The sequence below is a fragment of the Kryptolebias marmoratus genome, linkage group LG15 (assembly GCF_001649575.2).
Source record: "Kryptolebias marmoratus isolate JLee-2015 linkage group LG15, ASM164957v2, whole genome shotgun sequence".
Classification (NCBI taxonomy): Eukaryota; Metazoa; Chordata; class Actinopteri; order Cyprinodontiformes; family Rivulidae; genus Kryptolebias; species Kryptolebias marmoratus.
In genome coordinates, this window is record NC_051444.1 from 20,346,831 (window position 1) to 20,372,015 (window position 25,185).

Below are 25,185 nucleotides of genomic sequence, written 5' to 3' on the forward strand. Positions count from 1 at the left end.
TTCCCAGTTGTGTACCGTCATCAAACTCCTCATCAAGTACCCTCATCAACCCCCCCCCCAAAAAAAAAACAAAAAACACATTCCTCAGATGTCTTCCTTTTTGTCGCCAGTTTCCTCCTCCTATGCTTTGCCCGTGTGGTTTTGGCTATTTTCCAGCTAAAAAGCACAAATGAATCATTACAAGATAATAAAGAGAAAATCACTTTGGTGATAATTTTAATGTTTTTTATTTATTTATTTTCTTATAGATGTTTTATTTCTACTAAAAGGTGAAGCAATAGATGAATACAACCGAACGGCCAAGGTGCTGACATCTTCAGAAACGTTAGTGCACGCAATTAGATGAACAAGTTCATCCCAGGTGATCAAGATTATTGTGCAGAAGAGGACCCACTTTTTTTATTTTTTGTTTTGGAGTAGAGGAAGATACTATCTACCACTCTACAGCAAACAAGGTGTGAATGGTGAGTTCAGATGAAACACAGGAGCTTGAAGACCTGTGTGTTTAAATTCAGCTGTGTAGAAACGTTTTTGGGCTCCTGGTGATCTATGGCAGCAATGAGGAGCGCTGTAGTACCTTTCACATTAGTAGAAGCAGTTCAATTTTGGGTTGCTTTTTATTTTACTTCAAGTTTTGGCCAAATTAATTGAAACAAATGATCCTTTCTGTATTTTTCCCCCTTTACCATTAAAGGAGATGCTGACCGGTTTTGCAGTTTGACACATGGCCTGTAGGACCCTGTTTGTCCACTTCCTAAATGCTATGTGAACCCATTTTAATAGCATGACTTGTAATAATTTGCTAAACCCAGATGGAAGATCTCTCTTACTTGAACTTATTTAGAGAATGCTGATGTTAAACTTTTGAAACTGCACAGGTTGCAATAAGCAGGAGTCAAAACAGCACAGAAGCACACAGAAGACTGGTGCAGATGAGATGGTGACCGTGCAGTACGTCTTGTATCCACAAATAGTCTCAGATTTATTAGCAGGCAGATTGAGTTAGTTTGGTATTGAAGTCAGACTACATGTGACAAAGAATCAATAAGAGAGCGAAGCCTGATATACAAGACAATAAAAGCCTATATCTATTGTATTAAAGTCTAGACTGTTCTCATTTTGCTGGGAGCTTTCCTGCAGCTGTCACACACCCCAGAAGACCAAAAGCTCCCATAGTAGGTGATGAACACGTTCTGAGAAGGCACTGCTCGTGGACAGAAAGACAGCTCTGGAGTTACTGAACCGTTTTCCTGAAACTGTGAGCCCTTCTAGCCTCCTTGCCCTCTGGAGGCGTTTCTAGATGATTGATTTTTACATTATTTTAATCCAGAGGGCTGACTTGTTATTGGAAAGAGAAGTGATGGATCTGGATGCGCAACACTGGGCATTGATCACCGGGAGAAGGGAGGTCGGGTCGCTTTCCTGAGGGTTCCAAGTAAGAGGCACAAACAGACACGCACGCCCTTGCGCTTTGTTGCGTTTCATTCTTTTTTCTTTCTATATTTAAGTGAGCGCGAGCAGTAGCTGCTTCCACTTGGCACTGGCTTGCTGAAAACTTTATTTTCCCAGAGGACCCCTCACCACTGCGTCTATCTGAAACAGACTCGTTGTCCATGCGCAAACAGTTCGAACTGTGCCAAATCTTCGTGATGGCCAGATCTCTCTCTCTCTCTCTCCCTCTCTCTTTTTTTTAGTGTTTCCTTTTGTGATGCTGTGCAATATTTGTAAGCTGCTCACAGATTATGCTGGGATGAGATGGGTTGGAAACGACGCACGCAAGAGAGAGCAGAGGAAGCAGCAAACGGAGGTAAGCGCGCGCTCGAGTTGAGAAGTCTTTTTTTTAATCCTGGAACGCGCACAGACAGACAGCGCTGCTGGTGAGACAGCAGACAGCAGGGAGCAGGAGAGAAGGACGCACAACTCAAACGCGCAGAGGCAGCTTCTCTGGAGTTGAAGTGTGATGCCAACAAATATTTATGTTCCAGTTTGATCAAAGTTTTTGGATCGTCGCGCCTAAGAGGAGGAATATCCCCCAAGGAGTACCCGGGTGCTCACATGGATTTTGGAGAGACACCAGCGCTTTAGTGCAGCGGAGCCAAAGAAATATTCAGTCATGATTTGGGTAACACTTTTACCATTTTTGATGATGTGCGCAGCCGGGAACAGGACATTGGACCTTGTGCCGTTCTTTCATGGCCATGTATTTGAGAACTCGCCTCCGGGCTCGCGGGTCAACGGACTCAGCGTGCCGTTCAAGCGGCTGAACTCGAACCGACCGTGCGGCACCGGGGAGAGCGGCTCAGCGGCGACGCACTTCAAACTCCTGGGCGAAGGCAGCGAGAATTTCCGCGTCTTTGCGCACCACAAGCGGGGCCACGTCTTGCTGAAGACCTCACGGGTTTTGGACCGGGAGGAGCGGGCTGAGTACGCCCTGGGTGTGGGTTTGTGCTGCGGGCTGTGCGCCGACCTCTCCTCATGGGACGCGTCGCAACTTGTCGCCGAGGTCGCGTCCATCAAGGTGGACGTCCTGGACACCAACGACCACGAGCCCACTTTCCCCAGCGCCGACGTGAAGCTGAGCCTGGATGATGCCACTGCGCTCCGGACAGCCGTCTGCTCGTTCAGCGCGCGGGACGGTGACAGCGGCAAGAACGCCGAGCTCATCTACTTCACCGAGCCCCGAAACGGGAGTTTCTACGCGGTGCCCAAAACTGGGGACATCCTCCTTGTGGACTCTATCCTCGGTCTGGACGAACCGATTAAGTTTAAAGTTTTTGCGCGGGATCGCGGGTGGCCTCCCCGCACGAGCCAGGGCATCAGTGTGGAAATAAACCCCCGGCAGTGGCCCGTGGCGCCCTCAATGACGCCCCAGCCGGAAAGGGGGGAACTAAACCCGCAAAGTGATGCGGGAGCGCGCAGGTCCAGGTCCGTCCCGGAGTCAGACAACCCCGTTTTCATCAGCGTCTCCGAGGACGCGGGGATCGGTTCGGTGGTGATGAACCTGAACCCGGTCCGGTTTCAGACGGCCACGTTTGAGCTGGTGGAGCCCGACACGGAGAGCTCCCCGGTGAGCGTGAGCCGCGACACTGGGGATATAGTCATCCTGCGGAGACTGGATCGGGAGACCGAACCTCTGCTGGAGATCACCGTCAGGGTGCAGGATAAAAGAGGTGGGCAGAGGCGAAACACTCACACGTGTGTGTGTGTGTGTGTGTGTGTGTGTGTGTGTGTGTGTGTGTGTGTGTGTGTGTGTGTGAGGAGAGAGAGAGAGCGAGAGAAAAAGAGAGACAGCAGCGCGTGACGGCGGGTGTGTTCTACCTGTGTGGGAAGTTGTGCAAAATTATGATCTGTTAAAAAAAAAAAAAGGATTCGTCTCACTTGTCTGAATTTAAAACTTCATTCCGTGTTTAAATGTGCACGATGGGAGTTATTGTGTTGCCATGTTGTTTTCTTATTTTTTTTAGAAACAATATCCATAAACATCTCGACTGAAGTTTTAATACCAACCAGACTTTTGAAACATAATTTATTTCTTTTCACAGCACTAGATAAAAAAATTATGGTTAACTGCCACAGGAAAAAATGAATTTTCCTCCATAAAACGTATATATATATATTTTTTTTTTTGTTGGTTTCAGTCATCTCTGCATGAACCTTAAATTAAATTCACTGAAAAATAATTTAAAAAGCCACATAATAAAGACAGGTTGTTTATGAAACGTCACTAACTAGGAGCAGGGGCAGTAAGCAGCCTCAGCCGGGTGGGTTGGTCAGAATCTGGAGGATCCTTAGTGATTTTTGAGGGGAAACATTTGTAGAGTCGCTGCTGCACTGGGTTGTTATTCATGTTCCAGACTTCTCTTCTGAATCCGGATCCTCCTGCTTGGCTTTTTACTCACCACTGACTTTCACCAGCAGGCTTTCAGAGGCAGCGTCCTCAGGTGCTCCCTATCCCCGCGCAAACATCAGCCGACAACACATACACACACTGCAGCTTGCAGGTGTCAAAGTGTCCCAAAGTGTCTGAGGTAGAGGTTAAACCGGATGACATTCATCAGCTCCGATGATGATGGTGATTCACGCGCTCAGACAAATTGGGGCAGAGTGGATGTGTCTGCTGCTGATGCTGATGCTGATGCTGCCAGCAGCAACAGATGCCGGGATGTCAGGGGAGACGCAAGGCGCATAACGGCCATCATAGCAGCAGGTTCATTATCACACAGAGAGCAGAGAGACAAAGCAAACATCAGGGCTCTTTCACTTTAATAAAAAAAAAACTCTGCTCTGTTCCAATCATTGTGAGCACAAGTAAGACTTCACAGGTATCAATAGTGGGACTGAGCTTGTGTTGAAGTGTGTGTTCATCTGTGAGTTCACCACCAAAGACACTTGTTTCAGTTAACAACACCTGACTGGAGGAGGGAGCCAATCAATGTGAGCCATTGCTTTTTGGTAATGTGAGTTACCCTGAAGCAGAAGAGAAGCTGAGCCTGCTTCTAGCACCCAATGGAATATTGCACATCAGTAACTACACAGGCTTAGAGCTTTTATTGAAACACACAAATGTTGATTAAATGATACTTTCTGTGTGACTGTTGCAGGAGAATTACCAGAAAACCATATCAGCAGTGGCTGTCTGTTATTTTATTATATAAAAGCACTTCATTTGGATTTTTGACATCTACTTTTTCATGCAGAATACATTATTGTAGGCAGGTATCCAGACATCTTTTTTATATATAATTAAAATAAGTACTCCAAACTCTGCCTGATGAAATATGTTGGTAGATGATGTGTTTTTCCCTTCTGCTGAGTCTAACTCAATTTATCTTTTCTGACAGAATGAGGGATAATATTGTCCTAACAGTTAACAGAATCAAATACACACATGGCAGATTTGATATTAGGGTTTTGTTAAGGATGTCATGCATGGCGTGTGAAATGGATTCCTGCATTTTAAGACTGAAGACACATCACTTATTGTTGTTGTTTGTCCAAATCCTCCTCTGACCAGCGCTCTGTCAGGTCACTCATTTTTTTTTGATGAATTTCTGATGGCTACCTCTGTGTTTGAGTTTTACTGAGCTTCACTCTGACAGGATGCAGGTCAATACAGACTTTTGAGAGGAAGATCAGTGAAAATGTTGCCTAAATGGATAAGTTGGAAAGAAAAAAAAAGGCCCAAAAGCCTTTATAAGTTTGTCTTGAAGGGTAGAGGGAAAAAGGCCAGAGTTGAGAAGTAATTCCATGAGATTGCTGTTTTTGTTTTTTGGGGGTTTTTTTGTGCTGCATGCTGAAAGACAGTAAGTTTTCATTTCCCGGTTAGCGGGGGGCAAGTCAGGCTCAGCTTGGTGTCTCAAGGGTGGGGAACACAGCATCCGTTTGGTTGCCGGTGGCTCGTTGGAAAGTCTTTTAATCCATGTGGAGTGGGCAGTCCTGCCGGAGACTTGACCTCCCTCCATCTGCTCCCATTATCCCTGTAATCCCATCTCATTCTCTCTGTCTCTCTGTTGCTCTGTCTCTCCTTCACCGCCTTTTGCTCTCTTACGTTTTTATTTTTATTCTCACTTTGGGGATTTGCTGTGAGTGGAAGCACAACTGGAAGGCTGTAGAAGAGACGGCTTCTGTCATGAATCATGGACAAACAAAAATGTATGTGTGCAAGGCTGAAATGTGCGCAGTGTCAGGATAACTTACAACCTTATTTCTGGGTGACCAAATCAATCCGTTGACTCAGACACAAACTTTTTTTGATTAATGTCATGGTAAAGGTTAGGGTAAACCCCACTGGGACTGAATAAAATAAGTCCTAACCAAGTCAAGCTTTCTTTAGGTTTTTACCAGAAGTTACTTTTAATGCGCAGCTGTTCTTTCCTTACACCAGGTTAATGACACAATCTGCTGTTTTATTGTTCCAACACAAGCATGTGCATGTGTGTATTTGTGCACATAGGATTTGAGTTTGATATCGCAATCTTTTTCATTTTCACAAGTCCTTTAATACGGTGCCAGCTGCAGTAAGAGCATCAAGCAAGTGCCCCATTAATTTCCCCCAAAGGTTGTTCCTCCTCCTCTAAAACAGCCAATATTAGGCTGTTCTCTGACTGCAGTAACTCCTGTTGGCACAGCGATTAAGGAAATGATTCATTTGGTTAATTAGTTAAATGATTAATTCAGTAAGTTACATACAGATTCTTTTTTTTCTGTCTTCTGAGTTTTTAAAGAAGATGAGTTAACGTGCACATTTTCTCACATGTAATCTCTTATTTTCTTCTGTCTCAATTAAGGTGTAGTCATCTGTCATATCCAAGTTCTACCAGCCAATACCATGTAACAAAATAAAACTTTAATATTAGAGACATTTTAGCAAATGATCATTATGCACTTCCCCTGGAGTGAGTATTGTCCTGGAACTGAAACTGACAGAAGGAAAAAAAAACTAAAACAAAACTCATTATCTGTATTAAACCACAGAAGACAAACCCCAAAACTATATGCATCATAATCTACCTTTATTGTGTAATTTTATGAGGCAAGCATGCTCAGTCCAATGTTAGCTTTCATTGTGTTTAGCAGCACTGCACTCTGCCTCTTTGTGTGTGAATGCGGCTGAATCAAACCCAATAAAAAGAAAATGTTTCTCTCTTTGAAAACATTTTTATACAACTCTAAAAAAAAAAAAAAAAAAATCTCTGCCAGTCTTAACCAGAACCATACTTGTTTTTATGCTTCAATGGAAAAAAAAAAAAAAGCTGAGCGCTGCAAGGATCTACTGAGGTGATGATTCTCAGAGGGATCAGTGGTGTTAGCAAACCTTTCACATTACAGGAAGTCATTTGTTATTCTGAGATTCAAAAGGGGAAACTCGACAAATTCCACTTAGTTCCAAGGTAAAACCAGAGACATATCAGTTTGCTGCTGCAGCTTTTATGCGCAGCTATTTGAGCTGCATGGATTCATCATCAATCACAGATTTGTTAACGTCTCTCTAAGAAAAGCTTCAATTCTGCTTCTTTTTTATGGCGATTTAAAGCCATCGCTATTTTGTATACAAAATACGTTATGATATCTAGTAGTTTAAGAAAATCCACTTTGCATTTATTGTACCACTGAATGTAAAATGTTTTGGCTTGAAGAAATTAAGCAAAAAGAAAGGAATATTTTAGTGACCAAGATCCTTTTTTTAGTTTATAATTTATGAAGGTTGCCAATTCATAATCATGTAAGCACTCTTATGATTCAGCTCTTATTCTTACTTTTCTGTCACAATTTTCAATTCAGGCCTACTTCACAACATTATTCAAAGTTTAAATGATTCCTGGAAAATTGGGCTTTACATGACCTAACCTGCATTTTAGTATTTTTACACAATCACGGTTTTCATTTTATGATTTTTGAATATTTTACTATTAAGTGCTGAACTTGTATGACACTAACTCAAAAGTTAGTGTCAAAATAATAACTTATGAGTTGTCTAAACCTTCGCCTTTTCTTGGGAAACTCTTCTTATTTCTACTAACGTCCCACTTCTTATTATTTTATGTCAAAACACAGGCCTTTTTGTCTTCACTTATTTCACATTTTTGTCTTATTTTATTGTATTATAAGGGTTTCTTTGAAATGTTCTAAGTGCAGAGTGCAAACACCCAAACTTTCATTGGCTTCCATAGTATTCAAGCTCTGAATTTTCTCTTCAAATTGGATAAGAAAAGTCTTTTCAACCTGTCATATCTTCTGTATAAAGCACTGAAGACAAAGATGTTCCCACGTGTGAAGCCCAGACATCTCTACCACTGTTTACCTAATTTTGGATTTATATATATATATATATATATATATATATATATATATATATATATATATATATATATATATATATAAATGTTTTTATGTTGTGTTAGTTGCATCTCAACTAGTAGCTGGGTTGATACCCTTTGCAATTCTTACAAAAGTTGTAAAATTAGGACAAAACTAATAATTTCAACTGTTATTGTGTTATTATTATTATTTCCTGAAATACCCAAGAATGAAGCTTAATAATAAAAAAATACATGTGCCTTTTAAAGACAAAATACTGAACAGCAACAATACAAAATGGACAAAATACATGAGCATAGATTGTAAATGTTAGATTTGGCTGAATAATTGTTGTAAGTCGTGGTTAACAGGGGTGAAGAAAAATACAAAATAACTAGCAGCAGGGACATCTTCAGTCTTCTTCATGTTTGACTTTTTTTTCCAGCAATGGGTGATACAGGATGTTTAGAAAGCTGACCTGCTCAAAGCCACATTTCTCATCAGATTCCTGTTCGTGCGGTCTGAGCCTGGAGGCGCCGGATTTGGATAAATAAAGACAAACAGCTGGTTTTAATCAAAACAACTGCTCGTTGATCTCACACAGATTTCTGCCACTAACTACTAAACTAAACACACAGGAACAACAAGTCTGTCAGACCACAAACAGATGAAGTGCGTGTTATGAGCTTGTAGGGGAACACACAAACCAATGATACAATGTTGTGCTTATTTCGTGTTTCATTTTATACTGTGACAGGTGGCAGTGAGGGAAAGACTGTTAGCTGCATTTGTTACTGATCTTTGTTGTATCTAGATGAAACCATAGGCATTGATTTGTTCCTTCAAAGAACATTTTTGTCCCATACTATTTATTTATTGCTTCTTTCTTGAACATTTTTTGTTTCATATAAATGGCAAATCAAAAAAACATCCAAATTTAAAGCGTCGCTGCCGTTATCACGCTATCAGTTGTTTCTTCCTTTCATTTCAAGGGGAAGTCATACTTTTTTTTGCTTTCAGAGGATCAGTTTACAGTTGTTATAACCATTTAAGGTAGTTTACCTTATTATTTTGCAATTTTTCAAAAAATATTTCACACTGCTTCCTTTGTGGTGGTTCACAGTTGCAACTGCATTTATCAGATCTTTTTTAGCTCCTGCTGTCTCAGTTCAGTAGTTAAACTTAGTTCATTATAAAGCCAGGAAAGACTGTTTTATATTGTGTAAAAAAAAGCCCTGCATTCAAGAAGATCATCTAATTGTTTTCAGCTAACCTGCAAAAATAAGAATAACTCCAGGTATCTTCTCTGTGGCAAGAGTGACTCAATCCCATACGACTACTGATGAGTGCATTCCCTCACCGCTAAGCAGTAATGATTTTATAGACTTTTATGAAGAAAAGTTTGTTAGTTAGAGAAAATATTTTACTGCCTCATTCCCCATCTGGTTCAATTTGCAGTTTGGATATGATCTCTGAACATGGCAAAAGGTTCTGTTTGACATCTTTTTACTCCTGTTGACTTATCTGAATGATTGTCAGTTCTCATGCCTTCAAATTCCATCACATGTATACTGGACCCCAGATCAACTCAATGTTTTAAGGATGTTTTATCTCTTATCAACTCTTTTGTTTTTAACCAGATCAACATGTCTCTTTGAGCTGGTTATATACCTTCGGCTTTTAAATAGGCTGTAATCAAACCATTGTTTTAAAAAAAAAACACTCTCGATACAAATGCTTTAGCTTACTACAGACCAATTTATAACTCTTAGGTTATATCCAAAAACCTTGAAAAAGTTATTTTAAAACAACTTTTAACTCATTTGAAAATTTATGATCTCTGTGATGAATTTAGAGAACACTATTATTCTGAAACAGCCTTTGTCAAAGATACAAATGATCTTCTTATAGCTTCAGATAACTGTCAGCGTCTCTGTGTTGGTCCTGTTAGGTCTCAGTGCTGCTTTTGACATTATTGACCACAAAATTCTTATACAGACAGGAGTGCGTCATTTGGATCACGGGAATTGTCTTAGCTTGATTTAAGACATATTTATCGGAAATATTTCAATTTATACATATCAATGACATGTCTCTCCCATGTTTTAAAGTTAATGGTGTTCCCCAGGGTTTTGCTCTAGGTCCAGTTCTGTTCTCTTTATATATGCTTCCATAATGTCACATTATCAGAAAAAAAAAAACTACAATTGTTATGCTAATGACACACAGCTTTATTTATCAATGAGACCAGATGCCTTTCATCTGCTGCTCAAACTCCAGGCCTGCCTTAAAGACATAAAGAACCAGATGTCCTCAAATTTTCTCCTGTTGAACTTCAATAAAACTGAGGTCAATCATTTTGGTTCTAAAAGAAACTCAAGGACACACCGTGCACTCAAAATATTCCCTTGATTGAATTACAGTAGCCTCTAGTACATCTGTCAAAAAACCTCAACATAATGTTTGACCAAGGCCTATACTTTAAACAGCATCTCAAACAAGTCTTAAAAATAACAGTTATCCATCTTTGTAACATCTCTAAAATTAGAGGCATATTTAGCATGATGCTGAAAAACTGCTCCATGCCTTTATCACCTATAGATTATTGCAATGCCACTCTTATGCCATTCAATGTTATTTTTAATGCAATTATTCTTCTATTGTTTTGTCTTTTTCTATGTTCTATTTTTGATTTTATATGATCTGTAATTTTTGTTTTTTGCATTGTTGAGCACTTTGAGTTGCCTCTGCATTTGAGAAGTGCTATGTAAATGAAGTTGAATTCAGTTGAGTTGAGTTGAGTAGTGACTCTCAAGTGATGTAACAGGATGCGATGGGTCCATACATGAATGCTGATTGGTTGAGCAAACTGAACAATCTTCCTGCGTTCCCATTGCTAAAGTAGAAGCTACATAACTGTCACTGTTGTCTACTGTGACATGCTCTTCTTTGAACATGTGTAGCACAAAACTCACGTGTCATATCAGTCCAGGCTCTTATAACTCCTGAGTGTTGGTATCACTCTTTCAAATGTCTTTTTACAAATTAAACCAAAAACCCACAACTCCACATACAGTCTTCCATTTTTGTTGTTGGCAAATGTGACATGCATAAATCATGTGACTGCCCTGAGTACCAGCCATGTGCTGTACAATCACAGCATTCCCCTGGAGGTGCAAAAACAAACAAGTAAGTCCTTAAAACTGCTCCATGGTGGGTCCAACAATCCTAACTCACAGTGAGTCCCTAGAACTGTTTGGTCTGAAAACACCAATTGTCTGTGCCGAGAGTAACAGTCTCTTTGAGTTGCTTCATCTTACACTCATATTGGTGACTTCTACTCTTTCAGTTGTGCTTTAACACCTGCAGTTTTGAAGAAATCCCAATTCTCAGCTTTATGTACTCTCAAATGTGTTATGGAATTGCTGCCTTTTCCTGGCTGTGCTCTCTGATTGAATGGCTGATGGAAAGTTATCTTTTTTTTTTTTTTTTGCTGATAGCACAATGGGGTGGCTATACCATCGAATATCATCAGTACCGACTCATCAATAAAGTAAAAATGAGTAAAAAAAAAAATAGTGTAAAATTAGATGCAGTTTGTCCAGTAAAAAAATAATATATAGATTATCTGTGGAAAAATTGTGCAAATCTGCAGGTAGACAAAAACATGACACCTTCAGATATTACTGTATGTATAAATTGTAATAAAAGATAAATTTCAAAGTGTTAAAGAAATGTATGTGGTGCTAAAGCATGAGGAAAAATTGAAAAGGCATTCAAACTAGATCAAGGTGAAGTGTCAGATTGACATGAGCATTAAATGAAGCAGAGCTCAAACACTGAGAGGAATATGAGCACTAAATGGAAACTGTCATGTCAAGAGTAAGTTATCAGAGGAACCAAACGGTTCCAGTCAAAGTTTAAGTGCTAACAGAACACAGCTAGTTAAATATGTTACAATACTATGAAAGCACATTGCAGTCCATGATATCAGTTATCAGTTATCAGTTAGAAAGTATTTGTTTTTAAATAGACTTGTCACACCCTCCCACCATTTTTTTTGAGTAACTGTGTAAAGTCTTTTAAATAGTGACAAGTCCAATTTTTCTCTGAATTTGCAGATTCAGATTTCTCCAAGTTTAATCTATTTTTTAAAAGCAGTTGATGGGTCATTAAAAGTAAAGGACCATAGAGGGATGATCAAAAATTAAACAAATATACATTGTCAACAGCTGAAAAACTGTCTATAAAAAGCACAGTTCAGTTATCAAGATTGAATTTAAAGATTTTTTTTGCTGTATCCTGATGCCATTTGAGAGAGTTGTGCCAGAGCGAGTGAGTTGAGGGCACAGTAGAGTGTCTAGTGGACAACAAATAGCAGGGAGTACCAAAAGTGCTCCAAAATCAATGTATACATTGAGAAGAGTTTGTAGACTTGCAGTCTGTTAATGCTGATTTTTGAGTCAAAATATTTTATCATTAAACCTCAGAATGAGTCTTTCAGTTTGACTCTTTTTAAAATGCTCACTCCTAAAGTTACTGATGGTAATTTTAGGTCATTTCCCTTGCACAGTGACAACAGAAACTTTGGAGGTCTAAAACTCTAAAACAATCACACAGCGACAAGCAACTAAAAGAAAAAAAAAGAAAACCCCCAAAAGTCAGCCTATTAGAAAAAATAAATACATAAAATGTGTCTAAGGAATCATTTCATCGGGCTCATGTCTATTTGTACACATGTTTTGATGGAACATCTTCAGTAACTTCTAACATATCAGTTAGTCACATTGCCTTTCCCCTGAGCAGGAAGGAAACACAAGATGTTTCTATAAATAGGGATTTGAATCTGTGTCATCACAGCAGAAGGCAAATGTAACACAGATTCTCTAATCTTTAATATTGTCAGAGAGCTAATGTTCTGTATTTCTAATGAATTCTCCTTTCATTCAACATACAGGACACTCACTCCCATTCTCAGCTCTATGCGTTGTTCAGAAGAGTTAAATAAACACTGTAAGCACTTATCAATTAGGGCTACTGTAGTTTTATGGAGTCGTTTGTCTTCACAGCCTGATTGGTTTATGATCAGCACGCCGAGCCGCGCTGTCATCTCGTGGAAACCAATATGAAGGCAAAAGATGAAGAGGAGATCTGGCTCAGCTGGCGTTGTAATGAGGACGAGAGCTGGCTGGTCGTGAAATACAATGTTATTTCTGAGAGCTGCTTTAGGAAGGCTTACAGCACTGACAGCCACACTAAGGAGATGTATCTTTAAGGCTTGGAGGATAAATGACTTGTTCCAAGGGTGCGGGTGTGGTCACGGTCGTAAAAAGCATGTGCTACCAGCTACAGCAAAGAAGATGAAGCAGCCAACATCTTTAGCAGCACACCACAGGGCAAGGCCTGGTAGTTTGTTTCTAAAGCAGATGTCAAGCACTTAAAAAAAAACATATGCCATTCTTATTAAGAAGGTTATACTTTTGTTTCAATGTTTCAAGAGCATGTTTTTTTTATCATGCTGTATGCTGTTGCTGTGCCTCTTGTCACCTTTTCAAATTATAGAACAGAAGGTGAACTAAATGACTGACATGATGTTTTGTAAGAGTCATTTCACTATACACCAAACAAAAAGGCTTCAATTGAATCTTATATACACAATGTTGCCAAAAGTATTTGCTCATCCATCAAAATTACATAGTGCGAAGTGGTCGCCAACTTTCTGCAGAGTCAGTCACTACAGCCCTCTAAACTTCATGTGGCTTTCAGATTAGCTCAAGAACAGTGCACAGAGAGCTTCATGTAATGGATTTCCATCGTCAAGCAGCTGCTTCCAAGCCATGCATCAGCAAGTGCAATGCAAAGCATCTGATGCAGTGGTGTTAAGCACGCCACCACTGGACTCTAGAGCAGTGGAGGCACATTCTCTGGAGTAACGAATCATGCTTCTCCATCTGGCAATCTGATGGACGAGTTTGGTTGCCAGGAGAACGCTACTTGTCTGACTGCATTGTGCTGAGTGTAAAGTTTGGTGGAGGGTGGATTGTGGTGTGGGATTGTTTTTCAGGTGCTGGGCTTGGCCCCTAAGTTCCAGTGAAAGAAACTCTGACTGCTTCAGCATACCAAGACATTTTGGACAATTTCATGCTCCCAACTTTGTGGGAACAGTTTAGGATGGAAGAACTTGATTTTCCTGCATAGAGTCCTGACCTCAACCCGATAAAACACCTTTGGGATGAATTAGAGTGAAGACTGTGAGCCAGGCCTTCTCATTCAACATCAGTGTCTGACCTCACAAATGAGCTTCTGGAAAAATGGTCAAAAATGCCCATTAACACTCCTAAACCTTGTGGAAAGCCTTCTCAAAAGAGTTGAAGCTATTATAGCTGCAAAGGGTTGGCCAACGTCATAATAAACCCTGTGAATTAAGAATGGGATGGCACTCAAGTTCATATGCGTCTGAAGGGAGGTGAGCAAATACTTTTGGCAATATAGTGTATCTCTCTTAGCATAGGAAACACTGGAACAAGTTTTTTTATTAATTTATTTAAAAAATAGATAATTGCCACAACAGAAGCACATACTTGTATAGTTTTAGTGATATGGACTCTCCATTAGCGAGCTGGGGGTGTCTCTCATCTACTTCCATGCTAAATCTTAGCTCAATACTTTTAAAACTGTTGTTAGGGCATCTGTTACAAAGCACTACGTGTTTCTTTAGCCTTTCTTTTCTGGTTCTAGAGTGTTTGATGTAAGCATTCTGTGTCAGTGTACTGATGAAATGTTTACCTTGTTGTCTTTGTGGCAGCCATCTTGGGTTCCTGCTGAAGAGCAGGCCCGCCTCAAACCCAGCCCTTTTATAGAAAGTGCAGTGACAAGAGCTGGATTTTGATTGGTTAAAACTTAAAGTAACAAAAATAACAATGGTTTGTAAGTTGCTGTATTTACAAACATAAGATGTTTGCTTGAAATATTATGATTGAAAGATAATTGTTTGCACTATGTATGTGAAAGTTAACTGTTTCCTTTATTTTTTTCCCCTCTCTGGAAGGCTGAGGTGATTGGCTGGAATGAATTGAGAAGGCGGGGTTTAACCTGTATATAGGTGAACTGCTAAATGAATCAGAGGACTGGCCCGGGCTACGGAGCTGCTTTTGCGTGGGCGTGAGAGAGAGCGAGAAAGAGGAAGTGCGGAAGAAGGATTGGTGTTTGCTAAACTAATCCAAAGGTGGTTTTTGGCATAATCCGGGTTGTGAGTGGGTCAAGATGGCAAGTAGTAGTGGGGGGCTTTCGGAGGATGAAAGTATGGATACAGGCTGGTCTATGATAGAAAACAGGAAAGGGGGAGGAGGGAGAGATAAGGTTAAAAAGGGAATGAGTACTGGAAAAAGATCTCTTGAGGATGAAGAAGAAAGAATTGAAACAAGGAAGAAAGTAATGATGGAAGACTTTAAAGTTATACTAAAATTTAAGATTGGGCAGGATATGCTTGGAGTGAGCCCAATTAGTTTGTCAAATGGATTAAAGAAAGCTATTGGTGATGTAGAACTAGCTAAAGTCTTAAGAGATGGAAATCTGCTCATTGTTTGTAAAAATGCTGAACAAAAGAATAAAGCCCTAAAATTACAACTGGTGTGTAAAAAAGAAGTGATGGAAAGGAAGGTTGTTGGGGAAGAGAAAGGGGTAAAAGGGGTGATATCAGGAATTCCAGTAGGAGAGAGTTTGGAGGAGCTAAAGAAAATAATTAAAGGAGGAGAAATCACAGGCATCAAACGACTGCAAGTTTTTAGGAATGGGGGGAAAAAAGGACAGTACATCTATACTATTGGATTTCAAAGATAAAATTCTGCCTGATAAAGTGATGATTGGATACATGAGTTTTAATGTAAGACAATATATCCCACCACCGATCAGGTGCTACAAATGCCAAAGATATGGACATACAGCAAATGTGTGTAAAGGGAAGCAGAGATGTGGGAGATGTGGAGGCGAACATCCTTATGGTGAGTGTGGAAGTAACCCTGTGAAATGTTGTAATTGTGGAGGTAATCATACTGCAGCATATGCAGGATGCGCAGTAAGGAAAGAGGCAGCTGAAGTTCAAAAAGTAAAAACTGAAAACAGAGTTACCTACGCGGAAGCAGTGAAACAGGTGAAAAAAAATGACAACATTCCAAAAATAAGTTATGAAAAGAAAACTATGGCAGACAATAATCAGGGTAATGTTACATTGGAAAAATTGATTCCTTTCCTTGCATATATCATAAACTGTTCAGAACAAGCAAAAACTAAAACTGAAAAAATAAAAATTATAGTAAAAGCAGCAGTAAAATTTTTCAACGTCAAAGATCTATCTTGGGAAAAAATTAATGATGAACTTAGGCAAGGCGAAGGGTCAATTGAACATGAGGCATCTCAAATCATCACATAATTCTAATATTACAATGGAACGCTCGCAGTCTAATATCAAATGGTCAGGAATTTAAAGGATTCATTAACAACCTAAACCCAAAACCAGATATAATATGCATTCAAGAAACTTGGCTCAAACCATCACTACAGTTTAATATTCATGGATACTCAGTATTACGTAAAGACAGGCCAAATGGGAATGGAGGAGGGTGTGCTATATTCTTAAAGGAAAATATCAAATTTATTCAGATACAAATACTGTCAGACCTAGAACTTAATGCTGTGGAAATTTATACAAATGATGGAAATATTAAAATAATAAACTTGTATAATCCTTGTAAACAACTAGAAAAATCTAAACTTGAAACAATCATAGAGCACTGGAGAGGGAAAATAGTTTGGTGTGGGGATTTCAATGCACATAGCACTTTATGGGGAGAACAGGACGACTATAATGGAGGGATTTTAGAGGAGATAACTGAAGAAAAAGAATTGGTCATTCTAAATAATGGAGAAGGCACTAGGGTGGACTTGGTAAGGGGTAAAGAATCTGCTATTGATCTGACCTTGGTTTCTCAATCTATTGCTGGTATTTGTAGATGGAAAGTATTTAAGGAATGTACAATGGGGAGTGATCACTATCCAATTTTTATAAATATAGGTATAGATACAGAGCAAGACCAGGCAGAATTTGAGGGGAGGTGGAAATTTGGGAAAGCAGATTGGGGTAAATTAGAAATTATGAGTGAGATTAGTTTAGAAAATGTAGATATAAATAAACCAATAAATGAGTTAAACTCAGAAATCACTAAATGCATTATTGATTCAGCCAAAACATCTATCCCTAGAAGTAGGGGTATAAAAAAAAAGAAGATAGTTCCATGGTGGACACCAGAATGCTCAATAGTAATTAAACAAAGAAATAAGGCTTTTAAAAGACTTAAAAATAATTCGTTTCCAAAATCTAATAAATTATAAAAGGAAACAGGCTGAAGTCAGGAAAACTATTAAAAAAGCTAAAAGGGATTATTGGAGGAAATATTGTGAATCTTTGGGGAGACACACTGCACTAGACAGGGTTTGGAATACTATTAAAAGAATGTCTGGAAATTCCAAAGAATATTTTTTCCCAATAATAAAAGATAATGGAGATACTATAATAAAAAATGAAAACAAAGCTGAGGTATTAGCAAAAGCATTTGCAAATATACATAGTACAGAGAATCTAAATAATCAAGAAAAAATAGGACGTGAAGCTACTCTACAGCAAAATATTGGGTTGATTAATAATGATGAAGAATACGATGGTTTTATTAATATGAAATTTTCCTTGGTAGAATTAAACAAAGCTCTGAGGAATTCTAGTAAATCAACTCCTGGAAATGATCAAATTACTTATAATATGCTAAGTAATCTTAGTGATGTGAGTAAAAAAATATTATTGGAAGTATATAATAAAATCTGGGAGGAAGGTATGCTACCTGATAAATGGAAAGAAGCCATCATTATTCCTATCTGTAAACCTGGTAAAGATCCACATTCAGTTCAAAGTTACAGACCAATAGCTCTAACATCATGCCTTGGTAAAACTATGGAAAAAATGGTAAATAACAGATTAATCTACTATTTAGAATCTAAGAAGAAGATCAAAATGTACCAATTTGGATTTAGGAAAGGCAGAAGCACAGTCGATCCAGCTTTATGTCTGGAACATGAAATTAGACGAGCCCAGATTAATAAAGAGAGTGTGATAGCAGTCTTCTTAGACGTGGAAAAGGCTTATGACATGCTGTGGAAAGAAGGGCTGTTGATTAAATTAAAACAATTAGGTATAAAAGGGAAAATGTATAGGTGGATTCAAAATTTCTTGACTGAAAGAAATATTAAAGTAAAAGTAGGAGGGGAAATAAGTTCAAAATATCAAGTTGAAAATGGGACTCCTCAAGGCAGCATTATAAGCCCTATGCTATTTATTATAATGATTAATGATATTTTTAGCAGTATAGATAAATCTTTTGGGGTTTCATTATTTGCAGATGATGGCATCATTTGGAAGAAGGGGAAAACACGGAATTTATTAACAGGAAAGTACAAGAAGCATTAAACAAAGTAGAAGCTTGGGCTTTAGACTGGGGTTTTAGATTCTCAACATCCAAATCTAAGTTTGTTGTATTTACAAATAGGAAAATGAATACTAATGTGGATCTTAAATTATATGAGAATGCCATAGAAAGAGAGGATCAAATTAAATATTTGGGTATGTGGTTTGATAAAAAACTCACATGGAAAGTGCATATAGATAAAATAGTGGAAAAAAGTAAAAGAATTTTAAATATTATGAGATGTTTGAGAGGCAGAGAATGGGGAGCAGATAGAAAAGCACTAAAAACCGTTTACATTGGACTAATTAGGTCAGTCTTTGACTATGGTAGTATTTTATATAATTCAGCTTCAAATAGCCTATTGACAAAAATAGATAAAATACAATATCAGGCACTAAGACTTTGCTGCGGAGCAATGAAAACCACTCCAGTTTCAGCTCTACAAGTTGAGATGGGTGAGATGCCGCTGGAGCTCAGGAGGGAACAACTAGCCTTGAATTACTGGGTAAATATTAAAGGGCATGATGGTACACATCCCCCACGTGCGACACTACTACCTTGTCAAGAAAAAGGAAAAAAGCAAATTAATAGTTTTGGATGGATAATTTTAAATAAAGTAAAGGATGCTGGAATAGATAATTTTCTAATTAGTCCTGTGGTTCTCACCCCTGTTATTCCATCTTGGAATTTTGATCAGGCTGAAGTTGATTTAAAGTTACTGGAAAAAGGGAGACAATTAGAAAGAAAGGAAGTGGAGAATTATATTAAAAGAGAATATTCAGAATATATTCAAATATATACAGATGCCTCTAAAATGTTAAACAACCAAGTAGGTATATCATTTATAGCTCCAGATTTAAACTTTATGAAACATAAAAGAATATCTGATAATTTGACAGTGTACACAGGTGAATTAATGGCAATTTTAATGGCTTTAGAATGGGTTGAAGAAATGGAAAGAAGAAAGGTTGTAATTTGTTCTGATTCAAGTAGCGCATTAATTAGTATTAAAGAAATAAATTCAGAAGCAAGGCAAGATATTGTATTGGAAATAGCGCATGCAATCTTCAGGACTAAAAGTCGTGGTTCTCATATTAAACTAGTTTGGATTCCAGCCCATATTGGGGTGGTAGGAAATGAGTTAGCGGATAGTTTTGCTAAGAGTGCTTCAAAAAAGAACACTGTTGATCTGGATATTAAGATAAGTAAAAATGAGGTAAAGAATATTATAAAAGAGTATATCAAAGGGAAGTGGCAAAAAAAGTGGGATAGAGGAGACAAGGCGAGGTCGTATTATAGCATCCAAAAAAAAGTGGGAGAATTTAGGAAGTGTAATAGAAGTAAGAAGGAAGAAGATATTATATCTAGAATAAGATTTGGACATACAGGTTTAAATAGTACTCTTAAAATAGTTAATAAACATAGCACAGGTTCTTGTAGTTACTGTGGAGAATTGGAAACAGTAAAACATATCTTCCTAGAATGTAACAAATATGTACGGGAAAGAGAGATATTAATCAGAGAATTAAGTAGGGATAAGATTAAACTGGATATTAGAGAACTGTTCCAGAGATCATCAGGGGATGTAGTCTTTTGTAGTATTTTTATTTATCTGAGAAGAACGGGTATTATGGGGAGATTATAGGCATCTGATCCATACTCCAACCTGGAAGGTGGCGGTAATGCACCTAAAAGTTGTTTGCCAACCGCCATAAAAAGAAAAGAAGAATCAGAGGACTGATGGGAGGGCTGCCATTTTGTGCTCAGCAGTGCTGTGTGAGGATGAATAAACCTGCTTGTTTGCTGTACAGCCAAGACTGACTGATGGCGTTTCTTCCACACTACACCTCTCAGCATAACAGCATTTAAGTAAAGAAAATAAATAGCCTGGACTTCAGGTAAATAATAAGCTAATTGTTAGCTACTCAGCTTTTATCCAGCTGAAGTATGGGAAGAGGCTCTTTTTATATTTTTTTAATCGGTTTTGCAACTGCTGTAACGTTTCTCACACGAGGAGATACATATTTGTTCAAATATCACAGAAAGCATGTTTAAAACATGACAAACGTTACTGATTCTGAGGTTATGATAACAATATGTTCACTTAACACATTTTTGAGCAAAATATATTCATGGTCTGAATACAATTATGCTCAAATCCCATTACTAAAACTATGAATCTTGTGATTGTTTCAGGGAATTTTTCTTACTGTTTGGAAATCTGTTGTTGGTGAGTTAAGGTAGAAAACCCTGTCTTGCAAACAAAGTATGTCTCAAAGGAGAGAATATTTCAATTCTAGGTGTACTTACGCAGAGCTTTATGACTTTGCAGACATTTACTTTACATGTGCAAAAAGTTCTTTAGCACATTTATGTCCTCTTTAAAACATTGTAGACAGTGATCTGATGTGACACAGCCATCTTCCCATCTGTTAATAGTTTTGCAGAACCTTGACATTTTGAATGAATGATCATATATTTTAAATATATCCAGGAGAGGACAGACAAAATATCTGCAATGCTGGCACTTGGTGTTAATGTGCAAATCCATTTGCATAGTTAAACTATCCAAAAACTTTATTATGAATAATTCATGGTAGTTAGGAGCAATGATTTGTGCCAGTATCAACTTCAATTACTGTACAATATATTAAATTTTTAGCATATTGCCTACAGTTTTAATGGATTTTCCACTGTTTTACAACTTTTACCTCTGCTCCCTCTGTGCCAGACTTGTGGCTGAGTTATTATGCATTTATCTGTTTTAATGGTGTCATTATCACCATAGAACATCTACTAGAAATGTAAAGCAGATGGTAATAGTGTTGTACCTCAGTTTTGTAATCTAATTCAAGCTTACATGTTCCTTAAATTAGATTGCAACTAGCTATCAAAAGTTTTAAGCATTAATCGAAGACAAATTTTGGTAACCAATACTGTGTTAAAAAAATGATGTTTTCTGGGATGTGTAGATTGGCAGAGATCTAATAGTATGTATCTTAACTATAAATATAAAAAGGTAAATAGAGTTTAGCTAGTAAATTCTATTATAAAAATAGACATTTAGAAAAAAATATTATGTTGCTTGTACTCTTTTGTTTACAGCCTGAGTTCCTATATACATGGTATGATATTTTTGAATCTGGAGAATGACACCAATGTATTACAGACTGGGGCTACACAGTGGCACAGTTGATTAGCACTTGCAGCAAAAAGGTGTTGAGTTCAAATTTCACCTGGGACCTTTTCTCCTTAAGCATGTGTAGATTTTTGCGAAATACTGTCCTTCCATCATTCAGAAAGATGCATGTTAAGTTAATTGGAGATTCCACATTAGCCCTAGGAGTTTGTGTGTGTGTGTGCATGGTTGTTTGTTTCTACGGGGACCCATGATGGACTGGCAATCTGTTCAGAGTGTACCCCACTTGACGACCAATGACAAGTGGAGATAGGCATCAGCTCCCCATGAATCTGAAAAGGATCAAGCGGGTATAAAAATGGATGGATGGATGGCCGTCCCAGCCTGCCAAGGTTTATGGATGAGTAAACCATGGCAGCCAATGTTTAAATGAGATTGTCAAACTTTTCTCAGTAATGTAATACTCACGATCAGGTACTTAACTAAAGAATTTTGGATAAACAATGAAAAAATGCAAAATGTTTAATTAAATTCAAATCCAAAGTGGAAACCTGAGTTGATACATAGCAAACACTGATGTGCATCAGATTTAAAATGATTCTTTTGTAACACAAGATTCTCTTGTAGGAAATTCTGAGAGAATCACATCATTCAAATGTGAAAATCTCTTCTAATTACTCTCACATGTTGTTATCAAGGTTGCATGTCTGCCTTTACTGAGATTGCAAAGTATGTGTGTGTGGACGGGGGGCATTAGCCACATTGTTTTCGGTTCAGTGCTTGACATGCTCAAAATGTTTGACAGCATTGACAATGAAAATTCGAAAACAAATCACGCAGATGGAAAAAAACAACAACTTTTAAACACATTTTACTTTGCAGTCTTTTGAATAATCTACATGTATGTTGGTATAACCTTCCAAAAGTAAGAACACCTGCTAACCCCAATGACACTCAAAACAGCAAACTCTGGAATAAAGGTTGACAAGGTTGCAAAAATAAAGAGCTTTCCAAATTGCCTCTGAAATGTTAACACCTTAGGCGTAGTTCAGGAGGCACAACACTACTGAAACAACTGGTTTAGAGCTTTCATGATAACTATTTCTCTGAATAGCTGAATATTTTTACAACTTCCATCTGTTTTCTTTGGTTCAAAGCACCCAAGTGCCTATCTCCTATGTTTATGCAAAGAGTTAATCGCACTGAATACAGCACACATTTAGGAAGCCTGCAGTAAAGCTAGCCTCTCTTCTCTGGTCAGAAACTTTCAGCACTAAATGTGGTATTTTTTTAGGTGAAGTAGTGCACCATTGCATTTCTAGTAATTATCTGGTCCATAAGTTCTCATTTTACTGTAAACAAAGAACTCAAATGTTGCCTTGCCAACATTCTGGGCATACTTAAAAAAAAATCTTTGTTTAGAATCTGGACTCTCATTAGTTAAAGCGAATTCACCAAAGGATCACATGAATCTGGATTTAGGATATCTCCTTTTAAACAAATGGCCATGAAAATACATCAAGAGATGCTTGTATTTGTATCCTCTCAATAGGCTTTATTGTTTTTTTATATAACTAGGTTTTTCTTTTTTTTTGTGCCAAGGCCATGTCACAGATTTCTCTGTTTTTAGAACAATGCTGCTGGTTTATCCCTGAACCAGCAGCTCACTCAGAAATATTTATGCAAAGAATACTACTTCATTAAAAGAAATTGGGTGGTAATATGCCAACAGCCTCCTTTCTGCAGGCCTTCTGCTCCTCAGAGAAGGTCGTCTGCCATGCTTAAGTCATGTTGCCTCTACAGCTGCTCCCTAATTGACGTGTGCATCGCTGTAATGTGGCGAGAGCAGCCTATTTATTTGTGTGTGGGTAGAAGCCACAAGGTAGCTTCCTCGTGTTGAGCCTTTCTGCCAGCTTCTGCTGCAACGGGATCAATTAATGTCTGCATGTGTGTATGACTCTGTGTGTGTGTGTGTGTGCACATATATGTGTGTGAGAGGGTCAGCACATGTGTTTTGATCAAGTATGTTTGAGGGAGGGTGTGTGTGTGCGTGTGTGCGAACCCGTCTTGTTGAACCGCTGCCCTGCAGCACCTCCTCTAATATGCTCAGCACACAGGAGAGCTCCCTTTTGCTCTTCTTCCCTCTTGTTTCTTCTCCATTTCATTTTCTGTTTATCTTGTCAAGGCATGCACACTTTTTCTTGTGTTTTTTTTCCCACCTCACTGGGAAGTGTTTTCCTTCCATCTTGTCTTGGCTCATGTATTATGTCCACACTTCCCTCTGTGTACTTCAAAACCATCCAACAGCACCTACACAATACAGCATTTGATTTGTTTTTCTCCACCACTTCTTCAGTTTTGTTCTTTTCCACATTAATCCCCCCAGTGGTTTCCTTTCCCCTTTCTTTTGATTGCCCCTTTTCTCTTTGCTGGTTCTCATCACATCCTCATCATTCTTTTCCGGATATTCTCACACCGTTACATTTTGCCATTTTTGAGTCTAAATACGTCGACTTTATTCACCTTTTCTTCATTTGCTCCTTCAGCATCACTTTATAGGGACACATTTCTCTCCCTCTTTCTCCTGCTGTGGCTCGTGCTATCAATGTGAGTGATTGTGCAATCCCGCGGCGTGTAAAAGACATGAGGAGACTGTCAAACAGATCAATAGACAGTGTCTGAATATGTCTTCTAACCTTCTTCTGCACAGCCCTGCTCAAATGCGCACACACACACAAGCAAACAGACACGTTGGAACGCATCCGAACAGTCACAGGTGCATTTGAACAAATGTTTTGAAGCATTGGCATGCATTCAAAGTAAGCAAGTGTAGAAACCTACAAATACACATAGATGCAAGTGTACATAAGTGAAATGTGTGTCATTGCATTTGTATAACAAATGCTTTATTAAAAAAAATAGATACAAAGCATATGAGACACAAGGCAGGTGTGTGGGTCACCAAGCCAGGAGCAGCGATTGTTGTGCTTCTCCATGATCGATTTTCCATCTGAGCAGTAGATCTGATTAAAGACAGACAAGTTGACAGGTAAAGATTGGGAGCCTCTTTTTCTGACTGTGCTCGCACAAGCTCCCATGATAACGTACTACAAGTGCTTGATCCCTTATCGGTGCCCCGCAGTAGTCTCCAGTACAAAAAGTGGAGCTGGCATCATGTACCACAGTGTTTGTCGGATCATCTATCAGCCTGAATCCGCTCCGACACAGAGGCTAGAGTGCAGCAGGAAATAAGTTAAATTAGACCTCTGTGATGGTTACGTCCGTGAGAGCACTCCCAATTATGTTTTATATATTTAGCCGGCATGCTTATCCACTGTGGTTTTTCTAGAAGTTTGCCCTGCTACAGCAGAAACAAAACAAGCCAGCGAGAGAAAAGATGCAAAGGTCAGAACTTCAGTGGTGTCACAGTGTTAAAGTGATGACAGTGAAATGCTTGCAGATTTGTAGTTTGGAAGGAAAAAGGATGTATATTGTTTGGTACAAGTAGCATGTAAATTATGCTCACATAAAAACCCTTTTGCTACAGTAAACCACAGGTAAATTTTTAAAGTGATTTAATGTGAAAGCAGAGCAGCACGAACAGAACAGTGGGAAAGGCAAAAAGGTAGAATTCCTAATGCAGCTCTGATTTTTTGTGATGTAACGTGTTCTTTATTATATTTTCATATCAGCACCAATTTTAGTAATTTTGATATAACAATGAATAAGCACAAATAC

The 25,185-nt window shown here is 38.5% G+C and overlaps 1 protein-coding gene across 1 annotated transcript in view; it reads left to right on the top strand.

Moving 5' to 3' along the window:
• Positions 1 to 1,778: 1,778 nt before the first annotated feature.
• The window catches only part of si:ch211-186j3.6 (neural-cadherin), a 262,973-nt gene continuing 239,566 nt past the window's right edge, over positions 1,779 to 25,185 (top strand). Inside the window, exon 1 of the mRNA XM_017419612.3 lies at positions 1,779 to 3,170. Within this exon, the coding sequence (XP_017275101.1) occupies positions 2,114 to 3,170 (1,057 nt within the window). The 5' untranslated portion in view covers positions 1,779 to 2,113. The remainder of the gene's footprint in view (positions 3,171 to 25,185) is intronic.